The sequence below is a fragment of the Xenopus laevis genome, chromosome 6L, assembly GCF_017654675.1.
Source record: "Xenopus laevis strain J_2021 chromosome 6L, Xenopus_laevis_v10.1, whole genome shotgun sequence".
NCBI classification, from domain to species: domain Eukaryota; kingdom Metazoa; phylum Chordata; class Amphibia; order Anura; family Pipidae; genus Xenopus; species Xenopus laevis.
This window is the reverse complement of record NC_054381.1, coordinates 145,769,070-145,787,801: the sequence shown is the minus strand read 5'-3', so window position 1 is coordinate 145,787,801 and position 18,732 is coordinate 145,769,070. Positions and strand designations below refer to the sequence as shown.

At 34.4% G+C, this 18,732-nt stretch overlaps 1 protein-coding gene across 1 annotated transcript in view; it reads left to right on the top strand.

Moving 5' to 3' along the window:
• LOC108718600 (CUB and sushi domain-containing protein 3) overlaps positions 1-18,732 on the top strand; it is a 696,593-nt gene that overhangs the window by 618,386 nt on the left and 59,475 nt on the right. The window contains exons 54-56 of the mRNA XM_041566615.1: positions 1,655-1,828; positions 10,185-10,358; positions 14,626-14,811. Coding sequence (XP_041422549.1) covers positions 1,655-1,828; positions 10,185-10,358; positions 14,626-14,811 — 534 coding nt within the window. The remainder of the gene's footprint in view (positions 1-1,654; positions 1,829-10,184; positions 10,359-14,625; positions 14,812-18,732) is intronic.

The window sequence follows — 18,732 nt, the reverse complement described above, 5'->3', positions numbered from 1 at the left end:
ACAAATTTTATTAACTCAATAACTCTATTAGAATTCTAATCGAGTTTTTCTCTGAATGTCAGGAAGGCTATTAACATCTTTAAATTGGTCACTGGACCTCTCCTATTGACTTATACATGAACTCAGTAGGTTTTATGTGGCAAATAGTCTAATCCAAATTATTCCCAGGGTAAAGGTTTGATTAAACTCGATATTCAAATCGAGTTTTGATTATTTCCAATTTGAATTAGTGAGTTTTGACCGAAAAAAAACATTTGAAAATTTGAATTTCCAATATGACCCTTAATAAATATGGCACTAATTAAAAATTTGTTTCTTACTGGCTGTAAAAGAAAGTTTTTCATTGTTCGAACTGCAGTTGAAATTAATATTTCCCCTAAATACAAATATCTTTTCTTATACATGAAATGGCAATAATTGTTCACGTTAATTCATGCACAGTACTTGTAGCTTTTCCCCCATTTCCTCTTTTCTTACCTAAAACTTTTCTTTAATAAACCTACAGCCATTAAATATTACGGCCAAAATGTTTGCAAGTTTGCCCAAAAATATATAAATTCAGTTAGTGGTAATGTTAAAGAAATTTTTTTGGAGCTAGATGAAAATTCATGTAAAGGTTGGTTATAAGAAAGTCCTACTGATTCAAAAAAAACTATTTTATAAGCTTTTGAGTCAAAAAAATGCTTTGAATTTCAGTAAATTTAGAACTTAATATGAAGCTCAATCAGTTAAACAACTGCTTTAATAAAGCACTAACTTACAGGAAAATCCCTGTTAATACATTTTCTTGGGTTTTATTAACAATTGCTTTTTTTGGGTGTGGGCAGTTTATACATCCATCTTATTACAGAATTCCTTTTGCCTTTTTGAAAAATAAATCAATAATCATTTTCAGGGTTGTTGTTTTTTAACTAATTTGCATGTTAAAATAAAATGTTGCTCTACTTTATAGTGAAGGAGATAAAGGGTCATATTTATCAAGGGTCGAATTTCGAATTGAAAAAACTTCAAAATTCAAATTCAAAAATACCAACTGAAAATAAGTCAAAGTTTTTTTTTGGTCGAATAGTTCTGTTTTCAATCGAATAGGTCTGTATTCGGCTGAATTTGAATCATACGAATTGAAGTAACAGCGCATTCAATCAACTTCGATAGAAGTTTTTCCCCAAAAAAACTTCAATTGTTCTAGGAGGTCCCCCCCATAGGCTAAAAGAGCAATTTGGTAGGTTTTAGATGGAAATTGGTAGCAGTCCGATTTTTAAAGAGACAGTACATGATAAATTTCGATATTCGATATTTTTCGATTTTTTTTGAAATTCTAATTGAATTTGGACTATTCCTTAGTTGAAGTAAACAAAAAATAGCATTGAAATTTGATTTTTTACATTTGAAAATCTGCCCCCAATTGATTAACGTAGGTCTGGTTTGGCTGTGAGTCTATATTTTATGTCTACCAGTAAAATGTTGCATGACCAAAGCTGCCTGCAGTCTCTTAACTATATAAAAAATAAAAGATTGATTAAATATTGAATAAAAGTATTTTTTTATTAGTATATTTTCAACTGGACACAGTGGAACCTCAAAATGAATTGTCAATGGTCAAGTAACAGGAGACCTCTGATCTTTATTCTTATTTGAATTGTATATTTTATAGCTGGGCACTGTGGAACCCCAGAATTAATTGTCAATGGGCAAGTGATTGGAGATAATTATGGCTACAGGGATACAGTCGTTTACCAGTGCATTCCTGGTTTTCGTTTGATTGGATCATCAGTACGAATATGCCAGCAAGATCACAACTGGTCAGGCCAGCTGCCTTCCTGTGTGCGTAAGTAAGCATATTGTAACTACTGGTGTATATTTTGAACAATCTGTTAGAGCTTCAATGGCAGCCTGGACCCATTAAAATGTATGCCTTAGGCCTAAGTACCTGATTAGTATAAGAAGACTATGCTAGATTGAGAAAACCACAGTTCTAAAGTTTTAAATGAGAAGTGTTAAAATAAACTAATTGAAAAGGGGAAGGCAGTGACCACAATATAAATTTGTTTTAGGGTGGTAAAACATAAACATATTGTAAAGCTCATCAAAGAACAAACATTCTCGCTCTACCAACAGTTGATTTATTGCAGGACCATGAGAACTAAAGGGCTTCTTTAAAGAAGAAGGAAACGTATAATCGATGAAGGTGCCAAATGTTAAGGCATCCCCAAAGGATTGTAATCACTTACCTGATACCTTAGTCCAGTTATCAGAAAATCAGAAATCCTTTTCCTCCCTTCTTCTTTCTTCAAAATCCCACAGTTTACATGTACAGTAGAGTGAAAAAGCCAGTTTTTTTTGTTAAAGCTTGGCTTTTCACTTTACTGTGCATGACCAAGCAGCACAAATACAGAAGCAGGAAGAGGATCACTTGCTCACATGTACCCCAGGCCAGTGCTATTTTCTGCTAACAGAAACACTGGACAAATAATGAGCATATTGTTCCCCTTTATATTAATTAGAACAATGGAAAAACATGATATTTACTGTTATGTACTCTTCAGAATATATTTTCAAAATGTTTTGTAAGCAGTTCAGAATTACTCAGGGGTTCTATTAGTTTTCATGTTAAACTAAGGGTAGAAGAGGGAATTAGACCAGAGGGAACAGTATGCTTCTTTATCGATAATCTTTAAACAAGAATGAATCTCTGTCAGACAAGACTTTCCAAATCTGTAGATCTGTAGAACAGCTTAAAGAATGGAGATTGAAAATAATTGCTTGTGGGTCATTGGCAATAGCAGTAAAGGTGAACATTGTGTTTTCCATGATCCAATTATAAAATTCCACACTGTAGTGGAATCTACTCTATACAAACTATAGAAATATTAAAAAGTATAGAAAACAGAGATACTTCATACTGTTATGTTTTTATATAATACAGATCATTTAAGGTTCAAATCAACCTTAAACTCATTGAGATACCCAAATGAAAGACTAGTGTATGTTTTGGGTTTACCCCAGCGATACCTTAGATGGGTTCTGTTCTTTGAAACTTGTACTTACATTAATTGACTCCTAAAAATTACAGTAACTTCACTCCTTGTCATGCTGGTCCCTATGTGGTAATGTCCCTACTGAAGTGGAGGTGAAATGTTACATAGTTACATAGTTAAAATGGGTTGAAAAAAGACAAAGTCCATCAAGTTCAACCCCTCCAAATGAAAACCCAGCATCCATACACACTCCCATCGCTACTTTTAATTAAATTCTATATAACCATACCTATACTAACTATAGAGTTTAGTATCACAATAGCCTTTGATATTATGTCTGTCCAAAAAATCATCCAAGCCATTCTTAAAGGCATTAACTGAATCAGCCATCACAACATCACCTGACAGTGCATTCCACAACCTCACTGTCCTGACTGTGAAGAACCCCCTACGTTGCTTCAAATGAAAGTTCTTTTCTTCTAGACTAAAGGGGTGGCCTCTGGTACAGTGATCCACTTTATGAGTAAAAAGGTCCCCTGCTATTTGTCTATAATGTCCTCTAATGTACTTGTAAAGTGTAATCATGTCCCCTCACTAGCGCCTTTTTTCCAGAGAAAACAACCCCAGCCTTGACAGTCTACCCTCATAATTTAAGTCTTCCATCCCTCTAACCAGTTTAGTTGCATGTCTCTGCACTCTCTCCAGCTCATTTATATCCCTCTTAAGAACTGGAGTCCAAAACTGCACTGCATACTCCAGATGAGGCCTTACCAGAGACCTATAAAGAGGCATAATTATGTTTTCATCCCTTGAGTTAATGCCCTTTTTTATGCAAGACAGAACTTTATTTGCTTTAGTAGCCACAGAATGACACTGCCCAGAATTAGACAACTTGTTATGTACAAAAACCCCTTGATCCTTCTCATTTAAGAAAACTCCCAACACACTGCCATTTAGTGTATAACTTGCATTTATATTATTTTTGCCAAAGTGCATCATTTTCCAGTTTGCTGCCCAGTTTTCCAACTTAGACAAATCACTCTGCAAAGTGGCAGCATCCTGCATGGAACCTATAGTTCTGCACAATTTAGTATCATCTGCAAAATTAGAAACAGTACTTTCAATGCCCACCTCCAGGTCATTAATAAACAAGTTGAAAAGCATGGGACCTAGTACAGAGCCCTACGGTACTCGACTAACAACACTGGTCCAATTAGAAAATGTTCCATTTACCACCGCTCTTTGTAGTCTATCTTTTAGCCAGTTCTATATCCAGGTATAAATACTATGTTCCAGGCCAACATTCCTTCATTTAACCAGTGACCTTTTGTGTGGCACTGTATCAAATGCTTTAGCAAAGTCTATGTAAATCACATCCACTGCCATCCCAGAATCGAGGTCTCTGCTTACCTTCTCATAAAAAGATTAAGGGGCAGATTTAAGAAGGGTCGAATATCGAGGGTTAATTAACCCTCGATATTCGACCAGGAACTAAAATCGTTCGACTTCGAATATCGAAGTCGAACGATTTAGCGCAAATCCTGCGATCGAACGATCGAACGATTATTCGTTCGATCGAACGATTAAATCCTTCGAATCGAACGATTCGAAGGATTTTAATACAACGATCGAAGGAATATCCTTCGATCAAAAAATCACAGGCAAGCCTATGGGGACCTTCCCCATAGGCTAACATTGACTTCGGTAGCTTTTAGCTGCCGAAGTAGGGGGTCGAAGTTTTTCTTAAAGAGACAGTACTTCGACTATCGAATGGTCGAATAGTCGAACGATTATTAGTTCAAATCGTTCGATTCGAAGTCGAAGTAGTAGTCGAAGGTCGAAGTAGCCCATTCGATGGTCGAAGTAGCCCAAAAAACTTCGAAATTCGAAGTTTTTTTAATTCGAATCCTTCACTCGAGCTTAGTAAATCTGCCCCTAAGTTAGTCTGGCAAAATTTAGTACACATAAAACAATGCTGGCACAAACTCATAGGGGCAGATTTACATATGGTCGAATATCGAGGGTTAATTAACACTCGCTATTCGACTGCCGAATGTAAATCCTTTGACTTCGAATATCGAAGTCGAAGGATTTACCGCAAACAGTTCGATCGAAACATTAAATCCTTCGAATCATTCAATCCGAAGGATTTTAATCCGTCGAACAAACGATTTTTCTTCCACCAAAAAATTGCTAGGAAGCCTATGGGGATCTTCCCCATAGGCTAACATTGCGCCTCGGTAGGTTTTAGGTGGCGAAGTGGGGGGTCAAAGTTTTTTTTAAAGAGACAGTACTTCGATTATCGAATGGTCGAATAGTCTAACGATTTTTAGTTCGAATCGTTTGATTTAAAGTCGTAGTCGAAGGTTGAAGTAGCCAATTCGATGGTCGAAGTAGCCAAAAAAAAACATTTGAAATTTAAAGTTTTTTTTATTCTATTCCTTCACTCAAACTAAGTAAATGGGCCCCCTAGTATTATGATTTGCTATGAAGTCCAGTATCTTATCCTTTATTAACACTTCAAAAAGCTTTCCTACCACTGTTGACCTTAAATACATTCATATGGCCAATATGGAGCATGAGGCTGCCAGAAAGCAATGTTATTAGATACAAGCAAAGCTCCCAAAATCAAACATTTTAAGAATTGTCTTCACTAGGTAATTTTGGGAAAAAAAAGTTATTTAGATAAGAATCTTTTTTTTTCAGTTAAATTCATGTCTATAGTGTACAATTAAGATACCGTAGATTACTTGCTATCGAAAATTGACTGGCTGTAGAAGGAATGTTACATTACAACATTTCTGATCACAACATTTTAAAGCATTGCATGCTCAGTTCAAATTTCTAGAAGTATCTTGAGTCTAACTCAATACATCCAAAGAGTTGTAGTCATCATGCTTGGAACCAGCACCAGGATTCAACTGTCCGAGCTAGAAAACCTTGAATATATGACCTGTTATAGGGAGGAAAGCCAGTCCTGTTCCAAGTACACAGGGGACCTTGTAATTACTGTATAATATATTCACCTCTAAGGCAGCCAACACTTACAGTAACACAATGTTATGGGATGCTTATTGGCTAGTGCAGGCAACTTGAAATGTCAGACACAAGAGTGAACAATGAACCCACAATTTGCCATCTTGTTACCACCACATTCAATAAAATGTAAATTAATTAACAAGTATAATCAGTATTATATAATCAAACTGACAAAATAAAACACTTGATTTGTAGGACAGTATATAAATTAGCAGGACTGATAACTTAAATGAGTAACCTTTACTCTTTTTTACCCATATTGGTGATATCCATAGGCAGAAATTCACATATAGCTTAATATTTGTATTTTGTGCTAACATTCAAACTGTTATCATATATGCTAGGAAGTCACATAATTAGTAAGTATATATATATATCAAGATTGCTCGTTATGTACTAGCTGTTAAGCAACATAACATGTAACTTAACTATTTTTGCAAAAATTGATTCACAAAATTGTGAATTCATATAACAGTTTATTAACAAGATAATAAATATGTGGTCAATGCAGGGATTAAGAGAAAATGTGTTTTGGGGGTGAATACATGTTTTCATTTCACCAGCTCTACAATTCACACCAGCAGCAGGTGTTAATAAATATAAATGTGTTACATGTGCAGTATTTCCCTTAAGTGCTGCAGATGAAATATCTTTCTTGTTTTGTAGAGAAACATTTATATTTTTTGCCTGCTTTATCATGATATACAGATTTTCATCAGACCTTCCAGCTGTTCAGACTAATAAGTCTAAAGGGTCTATAGGCAGCAATGCACATATCCTGTCTTTAAATCATCAGTATGCTTATTGGGCTTCATAGATGAAGGGTTAAGGTTTGGAATCATGATGATAATCTAAATAAACAAAATTATTATCATTATTATTATAATTAACACATATTTATATACATAGCGCCAACATATTTTGCAGCGCTGTCAAAGACATCTTTCACTGTTCAACACCTTGAACCCAAGAGAGGGCTGTGTATTATGGGGATTGGTCATTGAGTGATGTCACAAGCATAATGATGAGGTCAGAAAAGTAATGATGTCACTTGGTTGCACTGGGCCTTACACCCAGCCTTTGGTCTCTTGTTTGCACTGGGTGGAGCCTTGGTAGACGGCGCAACTATAGGGCAGGAAGCAAGAGACCAACTGCAGGCTCTGGGCCAGGCCGGCATAGTTGCTAACAACTTGCTCTTAGGATAGGCCAAATATATGTAAATCATTTTAAAAAATCCTGAGGAAATTTATGCACAGTGTTTTTTCATGTGAAAGCATGAACTGGATGCTACAGAATAGAATAATAGCAGCTTAACTGTTTTTTTTTTTTTTTTTAGAATACTTTAGAGACTGGTATTCTAGGACAGTTAGCATTTGGTCTGTATTTGGTTATCTGGGTGTTTGGGTCTGGCATGCCCTAACTAGGAATTGACTTGAAGAATAAAAAAATGTCTAAATAGTACATTGTATATAAGTGATATATGATAAAGCTAAGAATACAAATTTACTTTCAAGATTGGTCGACTTTGAATCAGTGAGATTGACAGCACTAGGAAATAAATTGCTTGAAAACATAAAAATAAAGACCATCTGAAAACTGTCACACACTGTAGATCAGTGATCCCCAACCAGTGGTTCATGAGCAACATGTTGCTCATCAACCCCTTGAATGTTGCTCCCAGTGGCCTCAAATCAGGTGCTTATTTTCAAACTCTTGGCTTAGAGGTACGTTTTGGTTGCATGAGAACCATGTGTTCTGTCAAACAGAGTCTCCTGTAGACTGCCAGCCCACATAGGGGCTGTCAGTAGTGAACCACAGCCCTTCATTTGGCAACCCCAGGAACTTCTTTGCCCTTCAACCTTTTTTACCTTTGAATGTGGCTCACAGGTAAAAAATAAAAGTTTGGGGACCCCTGCTGTAGACAGTGATTGTGTTTCTTATTATGTTAAATTAGAATGAGCCTTCAATGCTGAAAAAATTAAGTCACTTTCAGGATCTCCCTAGATAAAGTTAATATAGAGTAATATGTGTTAGTCATAAAGTCTGCATATGTCAGTGGTCAATAAACTACCATTTATGGGAAGATGGGTGCAATGTGGTTTTCTAAAATCCCCAAGACAACTTAGAAATATGAATTATGTACAGCACAGAGGTGTTCTGTAAAGCATTACCAAGTTGTGTTTAACAAAGAGATAATATATTACTAATTTACTACAAATCCCATTTCACATGAGCATATTTCCATTCTGTCCTTCACCTTTTGTTTCCTGTATAAGTTGAAACGTCATCCCCACTATTGTGTAAATCATAACACAGTATGAAAGGGCAATGATCATTACCAATGCAGGCATATCACTGAACCTCATGATACAAGAATGCAAATTTTATTCTTTGGTTCGTGTCTGACAAGATTCATATTTCACATTCAATCCACATGATTCAATGTGGATCATGGAGAGTGAATATCAAACAAATGGAAATATAAGTTATGTCATGGAGGCCCATTCTACTTCTACTCAAGGTATTAAAATCAAAGATGTACCGTATGCTAGTTCAGATGAACCCTCTGTGAGGAGTTTTTCTTTACTAGGTTCATGTTTGTTTTAGAAAAATGAATAGACTTTCTAAATAAAATTGTGAAGCTGACGCAACTGATGTTCTATCATTTTGTGTATATTAAAATAAAATAAATGTAATCATGGCATAGTTTTATTTCTATTATTTTGCTCACTGAAATAGAATATTATGGGGATGATTTATTAGTGATGAGTGATTTCCTTCACCAGGCATGGATTCTCAGCAAAAAAAGTCACCAAGACAAAAAGTCTCCACAAGAAAAAACACCTATTGACTTTAATGTGTGTGGAGGGGAAAAATTGTCACACATAAAAATATTGTTGCGTATAAAAAATGTTGATGCCTATTGAGTTTAATGGTTTTTGCTAATCTTTTCACTGATTTTTTTTTTGCAGTTTCTCAAATTGTTTTGGTGAAAAATAAATATTCACTCATCACTATTTAACATTCAAATTTTAATTTCTCCCACAATTCAAATTTTGTTGCACTAAAATTGCCAAATTCGAATTAGAGTTTCCAAAACTCAAATGTTTGATATTTATTAAGTGTAAAAAGAAATGAATGTAAAACAGCATTTAAAAGCTTGCGAGTTCAAGTCAGTGGAAGTTGTAATAGGTAATAAAGGTAAAAAGAGGTAAAAATTTACATTTTATTATTAAAAATATATTATTTATTTATTTTAATTTTGAAACAGACTCAAGAAACAAAAGAAATGGAATTAAGAAGAAAAAAGCAGAAAAATAAAATAGCATAAAGATTATAGGGGTCCATATGTTATTACTGAGCTAGAAAACAAGTATCTGTGTCTCCTACAGACAATGCTAAAAGTCATAGCATGAATACACCACCAATTGACAAAGTCATGGATCAATTTAACTTGGTCTTATTTCGGTCTTATTACGTCTTATTTCTAGGAAAATGGCTAACCTCAGGGCTAAAATGTTCTCTATCCCTTTTAAATCATAAAGCCAATGTTTTAGTACTAAAGTTTCTTATTTATTAATTTATACATTGTCCACATATAGTAATCCCAGTTCACCCAGATTTTATCACAATTTTCCATAGAATCATGTCTAAGGACAGTACAATATAATATGGTAAGCTATCTAGGATTTCTGTGGCTGTCCTAGATAACATTTAAGCAATTTTCAGTACAAGTTTTTAAATCTTTTGATATTTTGGAGTGTTTGTAGAGCAAATGAAAATGATGTGTAGAATATGTTAGGTACATTCAAGTTTTTTTCACAGTTGTATTCACAGTTTTCATAGATTTTTTTAACAAATAAGCACACATTCAAGTTTTGTAAAAACTATTTGAAAAAGCAAATTTGAATTTAAAATCTCTAAAATTCATAAATTCATGTTGAGTCAAGTCAAATTAGAATGTACTACAGTACATAGGAATTACATTTTTTATAAATAGGATTCTAGGTTTATTTTAAATGCAAACTGAGAAAGAACATTTTCTACAGCCAGTAATTTGCAAACCTGATCAGATAAAAGCTAATTAATCAACATCTAATAATATGTCTATTGGTTAATTTGTTAGCTAATTCCTATCCGTCATTCTTCTATTCCACAACATGCTAGCTGTCAGCTGTGGACATCCAGGGAGTCCAATATATGGAAGAACAAGTGGCAATGGTTTTAACTACAATGATGTAGTCACGTTCTCTTGTAATACGGGTTACATCATGCAAGGACCAACTAGAGCCCAATGTCAGGCCAACAGGCAATGGAGTCATCCTCCACCTATTTGTAAAGGTAAGCTATCTGGTATTAAATTATCATTTAGAATAAATGTGCTCAGACTACTTTGCAATTAAGATATGCTTATGAGTCACAATAACATAGATTTTACTCGTGCAAAACACTGGTGTACTGGCAACCAAAAAAATGTTACCTGATAAATTTCTTGGTTGCTATGGGTAACTAGACCCAACAATCAATTTTATTGCAATTTTTAATTTGACTTGATAAAAGAACGATTAAATACAAATACATAAATCTGATTATATACTTATACAAAATGTAGGATCAAGGATCACTTAAAGAGGCTGAACAGGTACAGTATGCTCTCTGGCCAATCGTGCCACAGGCTGAACAGAAAGAGAACATATGTATGGCTGCCTTCCTATTGTTCTAATCATTTTTGCAAAGCACAGAAATGGTCAGACCTGCAATAAGTAAAATGACCCCGTGGCTCCTCTTGACTTTTTCATTTACTCTCAGTTCATAAATTGACTAGTATACACAGCAAATGAATCCTACTGAAATGCACCAAATATCACCTCTTCAACTCATGCATATTTTTTTAAATGTTGCACCACTTTTTACACAGCATGTTCTTCTACTTTGTGCTACTGAAATTCTTTGTTCGCTGAATTTGTCTTATTGACAATGAGTTTAGAGTGGTGTAAATGAATGGCTCAACTTTTACACCTGTTTTTGGGTGTTGTAAAATATTCTACAAGCCTTTATACAGGTACTGTAAATAAATCCTAAAGAATATTTGACTACTTTAGATGTATAATCCTTTTATATTTGTAAGTGATTCAAGTTCTAATGAGACCTTGGTAACATTAGAAATAATAAATTGTTAGCAAAATATCTAATTACAAAGTCTAAAATCTATCAATAAATGCCCATATTTACCATTCACTTACATCTATGTTGTATGCATGAAAGTGGAGCTTTTTCTTATTTTGCAAAATAAAAATGTTTAAATCTCTTGGAAAAGTTTAGGAGAAGTTGCAAATTTTTTTTTACAGAGTTTAAACCTTTGACAAAGTGTTTATAGCTTTTCCCAGTGTATTTCCCTGTACACCAGTAAAATATTATCAATCAGTATTCTATAAATCTCTAAAGCAATTAGGGAAATAGAGCAGAATAGGCTTTCTAAATAACCTTGCAAATGTGTCTATGTCAAGTAGAGGTTAGCAATAAATTAAAGTTTTCCCTTTGAGGAAAGGCAATAAAATGTCATTTTTGAGTGATCAGAGATACATATATGCCAACCTTCCTGATTGTGAATTCAGTCCTCCTCCACCATAGGACTCATCTTACAATTGAACAAAGAATATATAAAAAATTCAATAAATGTATCGTTATAGGTCTCCCTTAAGGCTAAGAGACAGGCCAATTGATCTTCATACAACAAATCTCCTTTCCCTTAAGTGCTCAGAGGGGAGTGAACCGAAGGTTGTAATGCTGTTTTTAGGGCACTGAATTAGAAAGCATCATGTGTTGCATTTGGGCTGATGTACACTAGAGCAATTAACTGTAGACACTGACTTTTATGACTAATACAAAATACAGTGCTGGTCCATTCAATAGATAAACGAGACACATTTTCCTTACTTTAGTCATGTTTATCAGTTAATTAGATACTTGCATTTATTATTAAAACGTCACTTTAATGCCAAAAGCTAAATACTGACAGGTTGCATTGAGTTAAATGGTTCCTGTTACTGTTTAGCTGTAACTTTCTGAAACCGTTTGTTATTATTACAGATTGGGGGGTTACTAAAGGGCAAAAGGGTCAAATCTGACCATTTTGTGTTTTGCAGTGCTGTGTATCATAATTATGATTTGGTGACCTGCCAAGATGGCAGTCGGACCAGTCCCTTGATTAACTTGTCATCTTTCTTAACCCTGTATTTCCTCATTTGCTAAAAAGCCGTCCAACCCTTCTTAAAGTTATTTAATGTATCAGCCAGTATGACTGATTCAGGGAGAGAATTCCACATCTTGACAACACTCACTGTAAAAAATCTCAACAGAATATTTAGCCGGAACCTCCTTTCTTCTAATCGGAATGGATTCTCTCTTGTCAGTTGGAAGGACCAACTGCTAAATAAAACATTAGAGAGGTCATTGTAGATCCCAATATATATTTATACAAAGTTATCGTATCTCCTCTTAAGGCCTCTTCTCCAGTGTGAACAACCCCAACTTGGCCAATCTTTCCTCATAGCTGACATTTTCCAACCTTTTACCAGATTAGTTGCCCTTCTCTGGACCTTCTCTAATAATCAATAATGGTCAGTTTGAGCACTGGAGACCAAAACTGCATGGCATATTAGATAGGGCCTTACCAGTGCTCAATACAGCTTAATACAGCTCAATACCTTGTTTTCCCTTTAAGCTGCTGACTGGCATTGCTTGCTACAGTCAGGTTTATTATTTATAAAGACTCCAAGGTCCTTTTCCATAATGGATTTGCCTTGTTCAGTCCCATTAAGGGTATAAGCGAGCACAATACAGAGCCCTGAAGGACCCCACTAAGAAACATAGAGAATGTGCCATTAACAACAACTCTCTATACCCGATCCTATAGCCAGTTTCCTATCCATGTGCAAACAACGTCATTAAGCCCAACAGACCTTAGTTTAGAAAGCAGTCTTTTGTAGGGCACTGTATCAAATGCTTTGGCAAAATCCAAATAGATCGCTCCCCACTGTCCAGCATGTTACTTACCTCATCATAAAAAGCAATTACATTTTTCTGACATGACCTATCCTTCATAAAGCCATGCTGATTGTTGCTAATAATGCCAATCACGAGGACAAAATTTTGAATGTGATCCCTTAACAAGCCTTCAATTAATTTGCCCACCACAGATGTCAGCCTTACAGGCCTATAATTGCCAGGCTGAGATCATAATCCCCTTTTAATGACATAAGCTTTCCTCTAATCCATAGATACTATACCAGATGAAAGCGAGTCTGCAAAAATCAGAAATAGAGTCCAGTCTAAAACTGAACTAAGCTCTCTTAGAACCAGAGGGTGTAGTCTTTGTGGCCTTCAAGCCTTGTTCACATAAATCTTTAGTAAAGCTTTATGAACCATATCCTGAGTCAGCCACATACTAGATTGAGCTGAACCGTGCAGCTATGAGGTGGGTCTGGGAACTCTGACTTCTTATTGTATACACTAAAGAAAATAAATGATTTAGCACATTTGCCTTTTCTGTATGTGTTACAACCATACTGTTTTTAAAGGAGCCACACTCTCAACCTGTATATTTTTACCATTAAAGGGATCCTGTAATCGGAAAACATGTTTTTTTCAAAACGCATCAGTTAATAGTGCTACTTCAGCAAAATTCTTCACTGAAATCCATTTCTAAAAAGAGCAAACATATTTTTTTATATTCAATTTTGAAATCTGACATTAAATGAGATCACATTATCTGCAAGGCTTTCTCTGCCAGCACCAGCCATGTTTTACACTCTGGGGCCGCAGGCAACACAGATACAGTGGTGTGCTTTTATAACTGTGGCAAAAGTTGTAAATCCCCCTCAAAGCAGTATTTGATCTTTCTAAATACAGTGAAATAAGATCACATACATATTATCCTTCTTGCATATACAGCATTACACACTAGATGCAAAGCAAGAGAATGACATCCTTTTCAAAGGCAGATGCTAACCTCAGACACCAAAGTGCAGCATGATTAAGATCTCTCAATGTATTCTATGAGATAACAAAAATCCTACTTTTTTATACTCTAGCAATTAATTTCCCTTCATTCCAACTGTTTCAATTTGACTTTCTATACTTTTTCATTTGACTTCAAAGCCTTTGGCGGAGGGTGAAAATGAATGGTCACTTACATTTAGTGCACAGAACCAGCTTTAGTCACCTGGGAATGGAGAGATGGTGTTAATATAAACAATGATAGTATTTTCTATCTTCTGTTAACATTGCCTGGTTTCTTGTTTCAGCAGTATTTATACTTGCTATTTGTACCTAAATGTTCATCAGAGATTTATAAATGTTGTATTTGTTATTTGGTATTTGAACATAAATAAAAAATACCCTTTGCATTGTTTTATTGTTTGAAAAAGGAGAGACACAGGTCATGACAGTCATGAAAATAGTAATGAAAAATTCCAGTGGTTGGTATTAGTAATATACATATTATAGTGGACAATGTAGGTGAAACATTTCCGAAAATGTTTGTGTAAAATTATAATTTAGACTGTATTTTATGACGTTTTAAAATTTCTGTCATATCTCCCTTCAGTGGTCAACTGCAGCGATCCAGGCCTTCCGGAAAATTCTATCAGAGAAAGTAAAATAGAACATGGTAACTTTACATATGGTACTGTGGTGTTTTACGACTGCAGCCCAGGATATTTTTTGTTTGGTTCTCCAGTACTTGTTTGTCAACCCAACGGATACTGGGACAAGTCACTTCCAGAATGTATCAGTAAGTTATTAATAGTTCATAATCTATTTCTTATTAATAATTCTTATTTAGTGGTTTTTCAGTTTTTTCCAAAGAAGTATATAAATAACATTAATTAACACATTATAAAAGTCACTGTTTAGGCAAAGTTCTGTATGCCTGAGCAATGGAAACGCTTTGACTCTTGACAACTACCATACTATCTATTTGAGGTACATGCATAGAAATAGCTGAGAGCCGCCTGTTTACTGTACTCTGTGAGGCTGATTTTTGAAAGATTTCTTTTATGTCAAAAAAGGGTATTGATTAGCGATGGGTAAATTTATTCGCCAGGCGCAAATTTGCGGCAAATTCTCATGTTTTGCTGCCGGCCAATACATTCGCGAAACTGCCATGAAAATTCACAGGCGAAAATTCAGTTTTTTGGACGCTGGCTCATTTTTACCAGTGAATGTTCGCCATCGTCCAAAAACTGGAAATTCACTAATTTTTCGGCGAAAATGGAACAAATTCGCCCATCACTGGTATTGATGGTTATTATGGGCCATTTTCACCATGAATGGGAGTTGATGTGTGGATCTGACCCATTTCAGTTTGCTGAAAATTCTTGAAATGGCAAAAGATTTGACAAACATATTGAAGCCAACTTTTCCAAACTGTTCAACATTTTTAGAAACCATGTGACCATGTATTTTACTATACAATAGAGTCTATGGACATTTTTTCATTGCAAAATGCTGAGAAATATTTTACTCATTCCTAAAGTTAGCAATAAGCACTGACATGGCACTGAAAAAGAGTGTGTTGAAATAAATTTGAAACATTCACTAGTTTTGAAAAATGTGTCAACGTGTTAACACATTGCTAACCTATGCTTTGAGTGATAACTGGAACCCACTGTTGATGAGCTACAGAAGAGATTTTTTACATACATTATGTCAGAAAAATATTACATATCTGCACTGACCTGTTGCACCTCAACTTTAAAATAACTTGGCTTAGCCTGTGGAGTGCTTCATATAATTAATGATAGGAATGTTAGAACTATCAACAAATATAAAAACAACCATATAACATCTATCCAAAAATAAATTCCCTATAAATAAATATTTTAAAATGTATGTGATCAATTAAAAGCTTATGGTATATACCGCTCATATAAATTTACACTGTTTGGGGGAAAATAATATCAAATCCATAGCAATTCTTAGGGAACACATTCAAGTAGCATTCATTGCCATCCCCATTTCTCCTGTAACTTCAGCTTTGCTATTTTGCTCATCAACAGTCACTAGTACTGTCATCACTATTGCCAATTTTCCAACAGTACTTTCCTTCTCATGCAAAGTAAAAAAGAATGTCCCACTGGTACTAGAAAACTACATTAGTTTATACAAAGTTACAGTACATGTTTTCAGGAATTTTTTCTTACCACAGTATCTATATTCATTTAGATCAGTTCTGTCCAACACCAGGGTTCAAGGGCTTTGCTGCATAGGGAAGTTGATTTAGATTTTTTTTAATTTGAATGTTTTATGTGGTGAAATTTAAATAAATGAGAATATTTACAAAAAAACAAAGCTTGAACTAGAAAAACTTGAATGCATTAATTTGTGAATGAACTAAAATGTTATTGCTCCTTTTTTTAAAAAAAAATCTGCTTTGTAAAAAAAAACTATATTTATAAAATAGCTTACATGTTTAAAATACACCTCCTTGAACCCTGTAAAGAAGTTCACAACATTTTAGCTCCACATTCAGATTCTGATGATTTTTTTCAATTGATAAATATCTATGTTTGGAAAACTTGAATTTGAACACAATATTGTGTCCTACTTGAGGGTAGATATAAACTCAGATTTAAATTTTTAGTGAGTTTAAGAAGATACAATTCACAAAGATTAAGCAGTGTTTTCATTGTAAGTATAACAAACTCACCACTAATTTTTAAAACCATTAGGCGGGGGTGCAATGAAGCTGTGACCACAAAATACATATAGACAAATACAAGAGTCCTCTGCACTCAACCCATTATCAATATATTTAAGACAGAGACATTTTGTGCATACTGCTACTGAAAAATGCCTTACCCTTTAAACAAAACAGGGATTGTTTTCTCCATATATTGCAATATATTTAAACTGGCCATCTATGTATGTAAGTATGTCAGCAATTCATTGGTCAAAAAATCTTCAAATTACCCTTCTATTTGAACATAGATTTAATTTTAACTTACGTGAAATCAATTTATCTTGTTGAGTTAAAGCTATCAAATGGACTGGAGAAATGGACAACCCTGATCTTGAATACACACTAAAGGTGTAAGATCAATAGAATTTATTGCACCTAATAATTTTTCATTTTCAATTCCATAGGAATTATGTTTGTATTAAATTACTGCCTTTGAAGATCTCACATCTCCATTAACGTTTCAGAAATAACCTGTTTTTAAAATAATGATATGTTTCTGAAAGGTGACCCTTGTGTTCTTTATGAATGCATTAATGTATTTTAAAATGGAACCTTTTCAAATCTTCTTTATGATGTGCACGGTAAGATCCTACAAACTTTTAAAAACATTTTAATTGTTCTTAGTTTTCTTTTGAAGACACTGACCCTATAAACAAACCAAAAACAGAAAGAGACATCAAATAACAAGCTTTTTCTTCTCATGAATAATGCATTAAAGAGCCATTCATCCCATATTTTAGTGTGGTCTTCATGGCAAAAAGCCATATATGTTATGGTACACCAATATATTTTTATATCATTTTCATTTTAAGTGGTATTTTTACATTAAAACATATAGATGTAGCAAACATTTGGATATATAGGACTCCTATAGCACACAAATCTTTGTATACCATCAACAAACTTAGATCCATTTAATTTCAGATGTTTAATAACTATGCATATTATTTTTTGCTCTTGATAGAGTCTTCAAAGACTTTGTTGGTGTAAGCAAAACTTCAAAAAAAATTGAATTTAGTGATTACTTTTTTGTTTATAACACATACTTCAATAGCATTTCTTAAGATATTCACCAAGAATTCCCTTAATCTGACACAGGACTGCTCCATCATTTCCTTGTTGCAACAACCTTGGTGCTTTTTCCATATTTCTGCTTAACCATGGCCTTATAACATCAACAACAAAAAGCAGTATGGAAATAATAAAACAGTATAGAGGATACTACTTGTTCAGTTGTAGCAAATTATAAATAGCCATTCTTCAGAGAAAAGTATTTTCATTCAAACTGCATTTTTATTAAAGATGTGTTCTAAAATAGTTGTTTAACTAAAGGATGTGTAATGTTTTGTGGTTGACCATTAATGATATCAAATATCTGATTGGTGCACCATGTATAACTAACTACTCATGGACTATTCTTATTTTTTCAAACTGATTATGTGGGGCCTCTATATTTCATCATCTACTCTTCACTTTTCCATACCTTATCCTGGTGCCAGAGTAATCATAATAATCCTAGTGAATAGCCAGTGAGAATCTAACTGAGATTGTGGTAACGAAGGATTGGGGCTGAGTCAGTGTTAAACAAATCAGAGGCTGGCATAACAGCTTAAGAAAAGGCAATTAGACTGAGGTCATCAGGTCAAGCAGGTGAACATAAGTCAGGATATACTGGTCACAACAGAAACATGAAAAGGCTCGGCTTCTGGAACAAACCAATACAACCGGGTAAGGAAAAGAGTTGTCAACATCTTAAAATAGTTTAGGGATTTTGCCTTATTGTACATGCATCAGTATATATTATGTCAGTATGCTTGTGCTACAGCATGTGAACACTAGCACTCATCAGGAATACAATGTTCCTAAATATGCCAAGGCACCCACCCAAAGATATGTATCCTTGCAACTTGATCAAAGTGGAACCTCAAAAAAGCACCATGGGTCCATTAGTGTTGCATTAGTGAGACAGCT